The sequence below is a fragment of the Benincasa hispida genome, chromosome 1 (genome assembly GCF_027475165.1).
Source record: "Benincasa hispida cultivar pf3 chromosome 1, pf3_genome.v1.1, whole genome shotgun sequence".
Lineage (NCBI taxonomy): Eukaryota > Viridiplantae > Streptophyta > Magnoliopsida > Cucurbitales > Cucurbitaceae > Benincasa > Benincasa hispida.
The window spans coordinates 34,139,138-34,152,103 of NC_143478.1; the positions used below are offsets into that span (position 1 = coordinate 34,139,138).

The 12,966-nt window shown below is 35.5% G+C and overlaps 3 protein-coding genes across 10 annotated transcripts; 2 read left to right on the forward strand and 1 right to left on the reverse strand.

Annotated features, from left to right (window-relative positions):
- The first annotated feature begins 288 nt into the window (after positions 1-288).
- On the forward strand, positions 289-5,251 carry LOC120074010 (Ribonuclease P protein subunit P38-like protein). 8 transcript variants are annotated; one of them, XM_039026976.2, is made up of 5 exons: positions 297-885; positions 979-1,137; positions 2,241-3,478; positions 3,703-4,604; positions 4,773-5,251. In XM_039026976.2, the coding sequence occupies exons 3-5, from the start codon at positions 2,269-2,271 to the stop codon at positions 5,115-5,117; spliced, it is 2,457 nt and encodes an 818-aa protein (XP_038882904.1). In that variant the 5' UTR covers positions 297-885; positions 979-1,137; positions 2,241-2,268; the 3' UTR covers positions 5,118-5,251. The 8 variants fall into 8 exon arrangements, with proteins under 8 accessions (XP_090174513.1, XP_038882904.1, XP_038882911.1 ...); XM_039026983.2 differs by having other exon boundaries at positions 297-671; XM_090318368.1 differs by having other exon boundaries at positions 350-906.
- Positions 5,252-5,471: 220 nt separating this feature from the next.
- Positions 5,472-7,059, forward strand: LOC120074021 (uncharacterized). Its single transcript, XM_039026997.2, has 2 exons — positions 5,472-6,590; positions 6,782-7,059. The coding sequence occupies exons 1-2, from the start codon at positions 5,991-5,993 to the stop codon at positions 6,833-6,835; spliced, it is 654 nt and encodes a 217-aa protein (XP_038882925.1). The 5' UTR covers positions 5,472-5,990; the 3' UTR covers positions 6,836-7,059.
- Positions 7,060-7,469: 410 nt separating this feature from the next.
- Positions 7,470-9,123, reverse strand: RKD4 (RWP-RK domain-containing protein). The gene is made up of 3 exons (XM_039030733.1): positions 9,029-9,123; positions 8,426-8,861; positions 7,470-7,643 (listed from the first exon to the last, which is right to left on the reverse strand). Exons 1-3 carry the CDS (start codon positions 9,121-9,123, stop codon positions 7,470-7,472), a joined length of 705 nt encoding a protein of 234 aa, XP_038886661.1.
- Between the last annotated feature and the right edge of the window lie 3,843 nt (positions 9,124-12,966).

The window sequence follows — 12,966 nt, forward strand, 5'->3', positions numbered from 1 at the left end:
TTTATTTTTCAACGCATAATTTAATACAAACATTATAAGCTTTGATATTGATATTTCTAAAAGCAATTTATAGATGTCGGTAAATTTGGTATTGGATGTAAGTTGGTTGAGAAATGAGAAACTGAGATGTGGTGGATAAGTATTTTGAGGCCAATTCTTCAATTTAATATTTTGATCCAATATTGAATGAGACCATTCCAATTTGCAAATGTGTGAGTGTGATTGATTGATGGGTTGGTTAGTTGAGTAGCTTAAAAAACTGTCATAAATAAAATTTATAGCCTCAATTATTCAGTAGTCAGTAGGCCAAAAAAAAGATAAAATCAAATCTGGAATAAGCTTTTCCAATGCTGTGAAAATCCAATTCATCAACAATTATGTGTTTCAATAAAAACCCAACAAAAAAAAGTGAAAATTTAAGTCAATGAACGGCATAAACAACAAAAATTTTGTAAAATTCAAACCCCAGACGACAATTTATGAGCAGAAACAGGAATTCTTTCCAAGAAAAAAAAAAGATGGAATTCTTCAATGTTCATCTTGACTATTCCAGAACTCAAAAACAAAGGGTTTTTTCAATTTCTTTTTTTCTATTAAACTAAGATTAGAAGAATGTCAGTACAGGGCAGTTTCAAGTGGGTCACATGAACGACCCAATAATTTACTCTTTAGTACGCTTTCTCTGACCTCAATTTCATAAGAATCTGTGACCCAATTATAATTTTTCCTCTTTTTGCTTTCATTTTTCATCTCTGGAAAACTCATGAGGTTGCTTTGAAATCAATCAAAGAGGGTTGCAATCGGACCCCATTTCAAATCCCGCATTGCCTAGTTCGGATTCCGAGGGCCGATCTTCAAACTTTTTAGGATTATAAAATGCTTGTGGTAGTTGGGATTCTTGGGGAGGTTTCATTTTAAATTTTAGTTCTGATTATATCGATTTGTGTGCTATTTCTTATGGTGGTTTCTGCTTTACAGGTCGAACTCAAGGAAGAAGAAACTAAAGCAGTCAATTTTTTCTGGACCCACCAAGGGATTCTTGACTGAGTTGCTCCATTATTTTGTCTATGAACTCGAACTGATATAATTTATTGCTTCTTTATACTATGCACAAGAAGATGCTCCAACTTCTGAAAGGTATTTGATATCATTTTTTTTCTTTCTAAATTTTACTGGAGAAAGAGGAGTTGTTTTTTATGGTTTTAAGTTAGGAATTAGGAAATGGGTTTTGGTGGGTATCTTTGATTTGGGTATATTATTGTTTCTCCTTTGTAGATTGTGTTTATTGCTGCTACTGTGCATTGCTAGCAACCCTTTTGTTTTCTGTTTCAAAAGGTAAGAAGTAAAAGACATAATCATCTTGTGAGAACTGAAAGTAACTTGCAGATGCAGCCTTTTGGAATAGTTCTCATTATGCCTTGAAAAGGAACAAAATATGCTGTAGTTTTATGCTGGCAGACCACTGTGGAAAAGAATAGTATTATAGAGGACCCTTTTTATGCACAAAAGTTGCCTTTTCTCTCTTCAGTTTACATTTAGTTGTCACTAATAGCCAGAAAACTTTGTGTATGCTTTATCAATGAGTCATGACCTGTGATAGAGCAAATTGGAGGACATGGGGTTGGGGGAAATGGAAAAGGGGAAAAGCAAGTGGGGATGATTGTAATCTGTCTTTTCCCTGAAAACCAGGGACAACTCTCTTTTATTCTTTTTCTCTCTTTTTTTTTTTTTTTTTTTTCTTCTTTTTTATGACTTGTATTTTGTTCTAGTTTGGCTTCTACATGTTCTTCAGACTCGGGCACATGTAAAAGCAGCCATGCTTTTGGCATTTCATGGTCTTGTTGATAAACTTATAGCCTTGATTCATCTTGCATATTACAATTTTATGATTTTGTGATCTGATGCTTATTGATGTCCTGTTAGAATTGCTGCTCTTTGTTAGTTGTGCTTCCTCCCCATCATAACTGATGACTTTAGTTTTTCAACTTTGCTGTTCCCTCATCCTGTCTCACTTTCTTCTGTTTCTGTAAGATTTTAATTTCTGCCAGTGGGATTGAACCGATTCCATCTATCATAATCTGATTGGTCTTTGTTCAATTTCTTACTCACTCCCCTGAAAATCTTGTTTGAGATTTTTAGTCCTGTCTCTTGTTTATATATAAAATGTTGACGTTTTGTCCCCATTCTCATATATGGGTGGTTGTTAACTTATAAACTAACTTTTATTTCTCGTTTAATAGTGTATTCAAAGGAGAACCATAGTCTTAAATGATGGATAAGAAAGAGGTTTCCAATTCACTAGCATTCATCTCTGAAGAGAAAATTGACAGTTTATCTCCTATGTATTTCGGCATTTCTTGTGCATTCTTTGCTCTTCGACTCTTGTCAACCTCTGATTGTAAAGACGAGAAATGGTCTGAAGTTCGGGAAAAGATGCTTCAAGGAAGCGCCCAACTCTTGGGATTACTAATATGGAGTGCTCAGAGGGAGGTGGATAGGCAAAAGCCCAATCTTCATCATAAGCTTGAGGCTGCTGAGAGAGAGATAGGGGAGTTGAAAAGAATCAGACATGAAGATGCCAAAGCTAATGAAAAAGTCGTATGCATTTTTGCTGCTCAGGAGCAACGGTGGTTGATTGAAAGGAAGAAGCTTCGCCAGCACATTGGAGCTTTAATGAACGATGCAAGGCTTCTCGAAAAGAAGGAAGAAGTTATTTCTGAACTGAATGAAAAGTTGAAGGGGATGGAGATAGCACTAGAGTCGAAGGAGAAAAGCTTGGAGGAAAAGATTAAGAAGGGAAGCGACTTGGAAGAAAGACTGTCCAAGGCAGAAAATGTAGTAGAAGAATTGAGAGAAACTGCTAAACGTGAGGCCCAAGAGCATTCCTCTGAACTATGGAAGCACAAAACAGCCTTCATTGAGCTGGTCTCAAACCAAAGGCAACTTGAAGCCGAGATGGCCCGAGCAGTTAGGCAAGTTGAAGCATCAAAAGGAGAGCTTGATTCAGTTTTAGAGCAAAAGGAGGAGTCCGTAATGTTGGTACAGAAACTATCAGCTGAGATTGTTAAAATGCGCAAGGATTTAGAACAGAAAGACAAGATCTTGTCAGCAATGCTGAGAAAATCCAAGCTGGATACAGCACAGAAGCAAATGCTCCTTAAGGAGGTTAAGCTATCCAAAGCTAGGAGAAAGCAAGCAGAATTAGAAGCTGAAAGGTGGAAGACAATTTCAGAATCAAGACATGAAAGACAGTCATTGAGAAGTATGTTATCCAATCAGGTCAATTCAGGATATGATGTTCCTAAAAGTGCCGAGAACAAGCATTCAAATACAAGTGCATTCCCTAATAATGGGAAGACCATATCTAAGCCGACCGATATTTATATTGATTACAATCATCCAGAATCCATTGAGTCAAATAATTTCCCTCCCCTTGCTGAATCAGAATGTCTTTCCCCTGAAAGAAATGATGACACAGGTAAGAAACTTAAGTTTCCTCTTAGAGCAAAATGCATTATATATATAGCTGATTATAACCAACACTGGTCATGTCTAACGGCTGTAATTTCCAATGACCCTATTGGACATTCCTCTCAATACTTTTTCATATGTTTGGCATAACATTGTGTACTTCAAGGTCTATCTGACTTGATGAATTAATTTTATCCTTTCCGGGTTCATCTATGGACTTTACTTCTGAAGGGAGAATAATTGATGTGAAGCAGATGGAAGAGTTGGTATGCTCCGAGGCAGAAAAATATGTATCCATACTTCAGCAAAGACATGACCTAGAAATAGATGCATTTGCCGAGCAAATGGGGATGAAAGATGAAAAATTAGAAGTTTTTCACTGGCAGATGCTCAACTTGGAACTTGAGTCAAAACGGCTTCAGTCACATCTTGCTGGACAGAATCAAGAGATTTTGCAGCTTAGGCATGAGAATATGAAATTAAAAGCTTTGTCTATGGAGAGAGAAGAGGAATTAGCTTCCTTGAAAGGCCAACTGGCCTCACAGTTCAACTCTCAAAGGTACCAGCCTACGAAATGGGTGCCGGATGAAAACAACAGCACATGGTCTGATGTCAAGATTATAAAGATAAAACCAGGAGAAGAAGAGCAACAGAGAAATAAAGATTCTAATGGAACAATATGGGGGGATGCTGTTGAGAGAGAAGAGACTGCTTCCTCAAACCTTGTTGAGGACAAAAATCCATTGATACAATCTCCAGGTACCGAATTTGAAGATGAAAAAGAAATTGCTTGTCACAGTCCTATTCAAGAAGCAAGCACAAAGAGTCCACGGGGGGTTGATAATGCCGAACCATTGGCATCAATAGGGCAGCAGTTTGGAAGAACTTATAGTACTCAATGGAGGATGGACATTCATGCTCTAGGAGTGTCTTACAAAATCAAAAGGCTGAAGCAGCAATTTCTTTTGCTTGAGAGGCTCATCGGAAAACAAGAAACTGCTCGGAATTCCGAAAATGAGGATAATGTACAAGTTGGCATTAGAGAATTTCTTTTGTTTCTGACACTGCTGAATAAACAAGTGGGCAGATATAATTCTCTGCAGGAGAAAACTGATGAACTCTGCCAAAGGATGGTAAGTTCATATTTACAGTCATTTTATTATAAATTCATTCTTCATTTTCTACTTTTTAGAGATTTTCCATCTCTTCTTTGGTGATGTTTTTGCTCTATGTCGAAGTATTCGAGTCTCTTTTGAAGCCGTGTGCAACTCACTTTCTGATAATCTCTCCATGGTATGCAGCATGATTATGAAGCGAGTGTAAAGTGTGGGGAGTCTAAAGTAGTTAGAACGAAAGGCAAAACCAAAGCGCTGGAGAACTTCCTTGAACAGACATTTCAACTACAAAGATATGTTGTCCTAACAGGACAAAAATGGATGGAAATTCAATCCAAGATCAGCCTGGAATTTGCTAAGGTTGCTGATGAACTTCAAAAGTCCGGTAGCTTTGACGTCAAGCGCTTTGCCAGTAGTGTTAGAACTCTCTTCCAAGAAGTTCAAAGAGGTCTAGAAGTTCGAATAACTCGAATTATCGGAGATCTAGAAGGAACCTTGGCGTGTGAGGGTATGATTTGTCTAAGTAGATAGTCGCGGAACTGTATCTTACTCAATAAAGTTGAATAATCATGTATGATTCTATGTGTTCTTTTTCTTGATTTGTATAGAGAAATTACTAAGAATGGCCTTCTGAGTGTAATGAAATTGCCATAAGTTTGTTCAAATTTCCTCAAGTCAACATGAAATGATAACGACGTGTGGAAACCCTGCTGCCATCATAAATTCCTCAGGAAATCTGAGGAGTTTCTGGTGATAAATGCTTAAAGTGGGTGATACTGATTGTTTAGCTTTGAAAACCTCTTGATTCAAGAAACAAAGAAAAATCAACACAACCACTTCATGAATTTCTCTCTGTTTTCCCTTTTCCGATGAGTTGGCATTCCATGAACAAGTAATGATCCAACAGAGCAAATCTCATGACCCGCTGAAACCATCCCCTGTTTTTGCTGCACTATTTTATCTAAGTATCAAAAAGCCTACATTTTCTCAACCGTTTTCCCAGAAGTGGAAAAAAAATCAGTATTGACTTTTCAAACAAACCCAAGTGACAAAAATGAGACCGTTGATGGATTATTAACCATCAAAATCAGAGACCCAAAATTTCCAATTTGTGCGGCCTTAGAATATATATAATTAAATGTAAGATTGAGATTTGGTGTATTCACAGTTTAATTGATAATAATGTAAAGAAAGAAAACTTTTGGCATTTTCTCGTGAAGTCGAAGCGCCAGGAGCGTTTTGCAGTTACCCCTCACAATTCGCATCCACTTAAACTAACTCTGTTTCCACTTCTTTTTCTCTCTCTATAAAAATTCTCCAAATTCTACAGTAACTGATCATTCACTTCAACTGGGTCTTCTCGTAATCGATCAAATTCAAATGGGTTTCTGAAATTTTGGCGGAATGAGGCCTGCAACAGGAGAAAATCCGAGCTCCACGCCACCAAAGCTGTCTCTGTTTTCTCTGCCAAGACAGCCGTTGGAGTCACCGGGGATGGTGACCCCGCCGCTGCACGCGTCAATTTCTGTGCCGTTTCAGTGGGAGGAGGCGCCGGGGAAACCGAGGCCGTTCGGGATTATTGAGCCGAATTCAAAGCCCAAAAGCGCGAGATCTTTGGATCTGCCCCCGAGGCTGTTCGCCGATGCCAAAGTGGCCCATTTTGCCTCTCCGACAACCACCGTGGACGACCCCATTTCCGGCCGAGACCTGTCTTCCAGTTTGTCGTTCAGGTTCCCCGACACTTGGGCGGAGACAGCGACGCCGACGGCTACGGCGACGAGGGGGGGCAAGGATGGTAAATATGTTGGGTCTAGACGGTGGATGAGCTTCAGGAAGAATAAGGAGATTCCGAAGGGCGGGTCTGAAATTTCTCTCTCGAGCGGCGGTGCTGACGGCGGCGGCCGTAATGTTGGGAGTGGCGACGGAGAAACGAGGGTGAAGATCACAAGGTTTAGGAGTAGACGAAGCTTCTTTAGGAAACCGAATTCAAAGCCGCACTTGATTGTAAGTCTTCTATGGCTTTTTCTAAACCAACTTTTAATTTCCATTACTCATTTTTTTCAAACGTCTATTTCTTCCTTATGCAGATTTGTTTATAGACTTTATTTTTAAAATTAAAAAAAATCAAATAATTATCCAACATAGTCTAATTATATTAAATATCTATAAATTTGTTTGGATGTAAATAATGGCAGGCTAGTATTTATGGGAGCTTGAAGCAATTCATTCCCTGGAGACAAAACAGATGAAATGAGAAAAGAAGTATCACACTGATCATAGAAAACCAGAATAGAAATCGAGATAACCTATAGTATTACTCAACTTTCTATATACGATATTATAATTTCTTTTTTAAGAATGTTACTTTACTCCTACACATTCTAATTACTATATATTTCTTTCTTACGTCGGTTTAGACTTGTAAATATCTTTATCTAATATAATTTTAATGTCTTTTCTTTATAATCCTCAATCACATTGAGTTTATGATCCTAATCCATTAGAAAAAAATGCATAATTGGTAGAGATGAGTTCATTTACATCTATTTTCATATATTAATAAACCAATTCGAGCATAACCTAAGAGATGGATACACCAATCACAATCTCGAAAGCAAAAGATTTTGATCAAAATGGATGAGAGAAATGATTGCATCAGGATCACTTCAATTCTTTTTACGATCTTGTAGCTACAATTTTTTTTTTCCCTTCAACTACATGTGTGTAAAATGTAAAAGAAAGTACTATCAATCTTCTTAGTACATATTTAGGAGTGATTTTGAAAAAGTTAAAATCATTTTTGTCATGTATAGAAGTAATTTTACTCATTTTAAAATCACCCTAAATATGTGTCGTTCACTTACCACAAACAAATAATTAAAGTTAGTGATGAAGAGTAGCAATATCATTAGATCTAATTCTTCTTTTCTTGTAATTGGCTTTGAAACAAGCTTGCCTTAGCCTTTTGGTAGAGTGTGTGAGGTCCATATCTGGCAATTCCTCCACCAGCCTCTTGTGCTCCTCCAACCCTTTTACCTCATTTGTCAACCCCATCTCCTGCATTTCAAAATTACCCAAACAATAACACTATAATCATCACCATTACAACAAAATTCACTCCCTAAACAAGAAGCAGATGAACATAAAATTATGGTTTGACCATATATACATTCCAAGGATTTTAAAAAGAGTAGTTGTCACCTTGAATATATATATTTATATTGAGGCATTACACAATTACATCTCTTTTTTTAGAACTTCCAAGCCTACACAGTTATTAATGTTATAGTATGGTGAAAGATGAGTAACTTTTTGGTAAGATCTCGTTTGGTAACCATTTTGTTTTATAAAATTAAACCTATATTTTCTTTCAATTTCTTACGATAGTTCGCTTGTTTCAAGTACAAGAGTTGAATTCCCAATTAAATTCTAAAACCAAAAACAAGTTTTCAAGAACTATGACCACCGTTTGACAATCGTTTGTTTGTTTTTTTTAAAAAAAAAAAATCTATAAACATCATTTCTAGTTTCTGTGATTTGTTTTCAAAACATATTTTTGTTTTTGAATTTTTGCTAAAAATTCCAAAAACTACGAGTAAGAAATTGTGAAAAAACAAACATAATTTTAAAAAATCAACTAGTTACCAAACGAGATCTAACTTTTTTTAATTTCCAAAACTTGACTTAATTTTTAAAAATATTGTTAAAAAGTAGATAACAAAACCAATAAATACGGGGTGTTTATAGGTGCTATTTAAAAAAATTAAAAACCAAAAAACCAAATTGATTACCAAAAAAAATGTTAAATACATGTGGCATGTATAAAGTCATATACATACCTTGACATTTTGAATAAGAGAATTCAAGCTCTTAAGTTTTCTATGAGGCCATCTCATGATATTAAGTTGTCTACACCTTCTTTTAAGCACTGTCAACCCAACATTCATCTGTTTTGCTGCCTCTGATATTGGCATGTGAAAGTGCTTTTGAATCTCTTCCAATCCCAACACTAAACTCTTCTTTCTCCTCCTCCCATTTCTCACTAATCTCAACCTTTTTTCTTCTTCTTCTTCTTTCCAACTTGATGAAAACCCTGATCTTTCAGTCATCTCTATAATTCCCCTTTCATCTTCTTGATCTAATTTTATCATTGATCTCATCGACAAAACTTCAGTCTCCAACTCCAAAATATCATTGTCCCAATTGAATGGTAATGAATGTGAATTGACGTCCAAAAACTCATCTTTGTCTAAAGGAGGAAGCTCTTCTAGCCCACTGTTGAAAACCAAAACAAAAAACAAAATTTAGCAAAACCCATTTGAGATAAATGGATTAAAAAACAACCCATTTGGTAAATTTTTCATCTTGGATTCTGTCCAGTAAGAAATTTAATTTCTCCCCTATTTTCCAGAGAAACAGAGTAGTTTCTTCTTTGTTCTTACTTGTCGAATGGGAAAAGATCTTCGTGTAGCCATTCAAAGTCGTGTGGATTATTCTGAAGGGTTTGAGGATTATTTAGTTTGGTGCTGGACTCCATGGAGAAGAGATCATTTGAGATATATGAAAAAGATTTACATAAGTATAAATAAATTTGGAAAGGGAAGAAGGAAGAAGGATGATTTTAGTAGTTCGTGCGAAAATTAAATGGGAGTTGCAATTTCAATGAGAGTGGAATAATAAATATGATATTAAATTGTTGAAACAATTACCGATCGATAAAAGGGGCTGCATGCATGAATGCATCATCTGTTTTGTTATTTAATCTCTCTTATCTCTAAATCTTCATACCCTTTCAAAATATATATATATATATATATACACACACACACTAATAAATAAATTATACAATTTTCATACCATTTGAGGTCTTGAAAGTTATGAAAGATTTTGTTTTTCTAAGATATTTCTAATTGAGGAACTTTGCTAAATCAATAAAAAGAAAATTCCAGGTCTTGAGAGTTATGAGAAAAGTTTTGGATGAATTGTTTTTGTGTGGGAGGTTGGACCATTTGGGCGGATAGATGTCTTTTTGGAATGTGAGTCTAGAGATGTCCAAAAACCTCGTAGGATTGAGATCCGATAGGGACCCGTCCCAAACGGGACAGAGAATCCCAAAGACATGGGAAATGGGGGAAGGAGTAAGAATTTTTTCCCTATTTACAATTCAGGACAGGGTCAGGATTATATTCCCTTCCCCATCCTCAATCTCGACTGCGGCCCCGCCTCGTGTATCCACCCCATACTTTTATATATATATATATATATATATATAATTGTAGATTTTTTTAAAGATAATTATAAATGTTTTAATTATTTTAAGTTCAAGACTTGATTACTTGAATTTCTTAGATGTAATATTTAAGTTAGGATGTTTCAATTGTTTAATTCTAACTTTATAAAGGATGAGAGTTTAGTATTTTAATTATATATTTTTAAATTGCATGTATATTTAATATATATATTTATTTATTTATTATGCCACTTAAGGGCCTTTTTGAAAATCTCTACGAGAGAGTAAGAGAGTACAAAAATCCACTTAGGGAAGGAATGAAACCATACCCCATATAGGGCATTTAATCTAAGACCTTTTTGCCAAACAGCCGGCAAAATTATTACAAATTCAATTAACATGAAGAAAATTACAGACTTCGATGAACATCATATCTCAGATAACCAGCAAACACATTCACTTAGCAAAGAAGAAGATGTGTTGATTAGATTTGCAGTTTCCAGGCAATCGGTTTCGACAATATTATGGGTTGTATTGGATCTTCTAGCTATTCAGAGACCTTCGAGAATGGCTAGCAATTCAGCCAATGGAGGAGTAAAGCAATTATTCATTGAGCTAAAAGCAACAACTGTTTAAAGGCCATTTTCATCTCTGAGGATAGCACTCCAACCTGTGGACGTAGTATCTTGCTTCCAAGCTGCATCGACATTGAGTTTTTGGAAACCTTCTTCCAGAGGCTTCCATCTCAAATTACCTGAATTACAGGGAATATTGATAGGAGCAGCAAGTGATTTCATCAGAGATTGTTGTTTAGTTACTTCCATCACATAATCAATAATCCATCTGCTTCTGGATTCGATATTGGCTAGTGGTAAATTGTGGATAGTTTTGTTTCTATCACCCCATATTTTCCAGCAACAAATTGCACACAGTTCTAATTCTTTTTTTGAACAAGTCTGGCTTAACTCCAACCATCGATCACCAAACCAAAACAAGAACTGAAATTTGCTCGTCAAGGAATGATTCCAGACAATTTTCCAGATCTCCTTAGCTCTGTAACACTTAAATAAGACATGGTCTGTAGTTTCTGACTTTATAGAACAAATTGGATAAGAGGGTGACAGATCTATTCCTCTTTTCTGAAGATTATTTCTAGTTGGAATAGAATTAATTGTTAAGAGATTTCGAAAGGAAATGTTTAATTTTCTTGGGAATATTTAGGTTCCAAAGTGACTTCTAAATCTCCTTCATTAGAAATAGAAGGCCTAGGAAAATATGACAGAGATGGGTTCAAAAGTAGAAGGCCTAGGAATCCATGGATTGTTCGATATACAAATAGATTCGTCATTCCCAATTCTATAACGAAGCCCCTTGTGTAATAGAGCTCTACCCCAAATAAGACTCTTCCATACATAAGATGAATGACTGCCAATATTTGCTGTTAGAATATTCTCACCTTCATAGTAAATACTTTTAAGAACAAATGGACCAAAAGATTGAGGATTCAAAAATAATCTCCAAACTTGTTTTATAACTAAAGCTTGGTTGAAACCCTCTAAATCACGAAAATTCAACCCACCCCAGGCTTTTGGGGGGAAGATCCCCCCTCCAAAATCTTGTAAACACTCTAGTAAATTTCGTTACATAACTTCTTTGAGAGATGAAAAATACTCATAGTGTTGGAATATAGAAACATGCCGCGATTAAGTATTCTAATTCCTTAATTTTGACATTAAAATAAGTATGTTCATAGGGTAATAAGATGGTTTCAAGAAACACATACCTTTGAAGAATTCCTCTCTAGTCCAAGTTGCTCCTCACGAATTCTCAACTTCAAATCTTCAATAAACCACCCAGAGATCTTCTCTACTATTCTCAACCTTGACTTTGAGTGGTGGAACCTAAGATTGAAGTGAATTTGTGAAGGGAATAGAATGAGTTTCAAGTGAAGAACATTTTCTCTGTTGAAAACTAATCTTTAGCAACTTTCTCATCTTCATCAGCAATTTTTTAGAGTTTTATGTATCATCTTCATGTAAGCACAGAGGCATTGGTCAATGCCACTTCAATTCTCACTTGCAAGTTGTGGCTAGGTGTTTGTATAATGTGAAAACACATCCAATTTGAAAAAATTGGAATTTTCCACTATCAATATAATTTCCAATTTAAATTCTTGTTTTAATTAATTCTAAATGAACTAAAATTTAATTAAATAATTCAAAATTAATTAAATTCAAATTTTCAATCATTCAATTTCTTAAATTGATTCAAAAATGAAAATTAATTTGATCAATTTAATATCAAATATTAAATTAATCACATACCTGATATTTAAACATGAATCCTATTAATGTAATTAATATTTAAATCAATATTTTAATATTATAAACTCTCTAATTTTGTTAGTTTCGATAAATTAAACGTTAACTAATTATATCACACATAATTATACCAACCTTAATTTGAACTTGAACTATTCAAATTCAAACCCTAAATTCAATTTGAACACTTCAAATTGATATCATTCCAAATTCATTCAATTTACTAATTCAAGGTGTTCATGTTTTACGAGCTAGTAGAGGGATCCTATGGACCTACAAATCATGAGCTCCAATGATTTGAGATTAATTGGCTAAAACTCTTTAGACCGAATAATCAATATTCGTTAACTATCGGGTCACACCACTATAGCTCGATGTTGTACTCTCCTCACTATAGACATATTTGTGTTCACTTGATTTAACCATAATCAGTAAGTCGACCCTTCACAGGTTGTTCGTAATAACAGATCAAATGTTGTTTTACCCTCAAAATTATGTCTTGTTCCTTAAGCTACACTGATCCTCTAATGAACATTTGGTTTGTGATCCTATCACTAAACCGGATCCTTCTCGGACCAATGAGAGGGTGGGGTCTCTTGTTTAAGACCCATATTAAACACTTAAGAGAACAACCTTTCTTCTATCCCTCAATTGGGTAGGCGTGAATTCCGTCTTGCATCCTATGTCCCTAGCTATCTACCTAGTCTTACCCCTAAAGTGGGAGGCTTATTGAGCTGGCGCTGTTGAGCCAACCCTCACCTTATGCAAATCGAAGGATAATCCCGAATAAACAGGTGTTCATAGTTAGCTCAGAATTAAGATCGAGTTA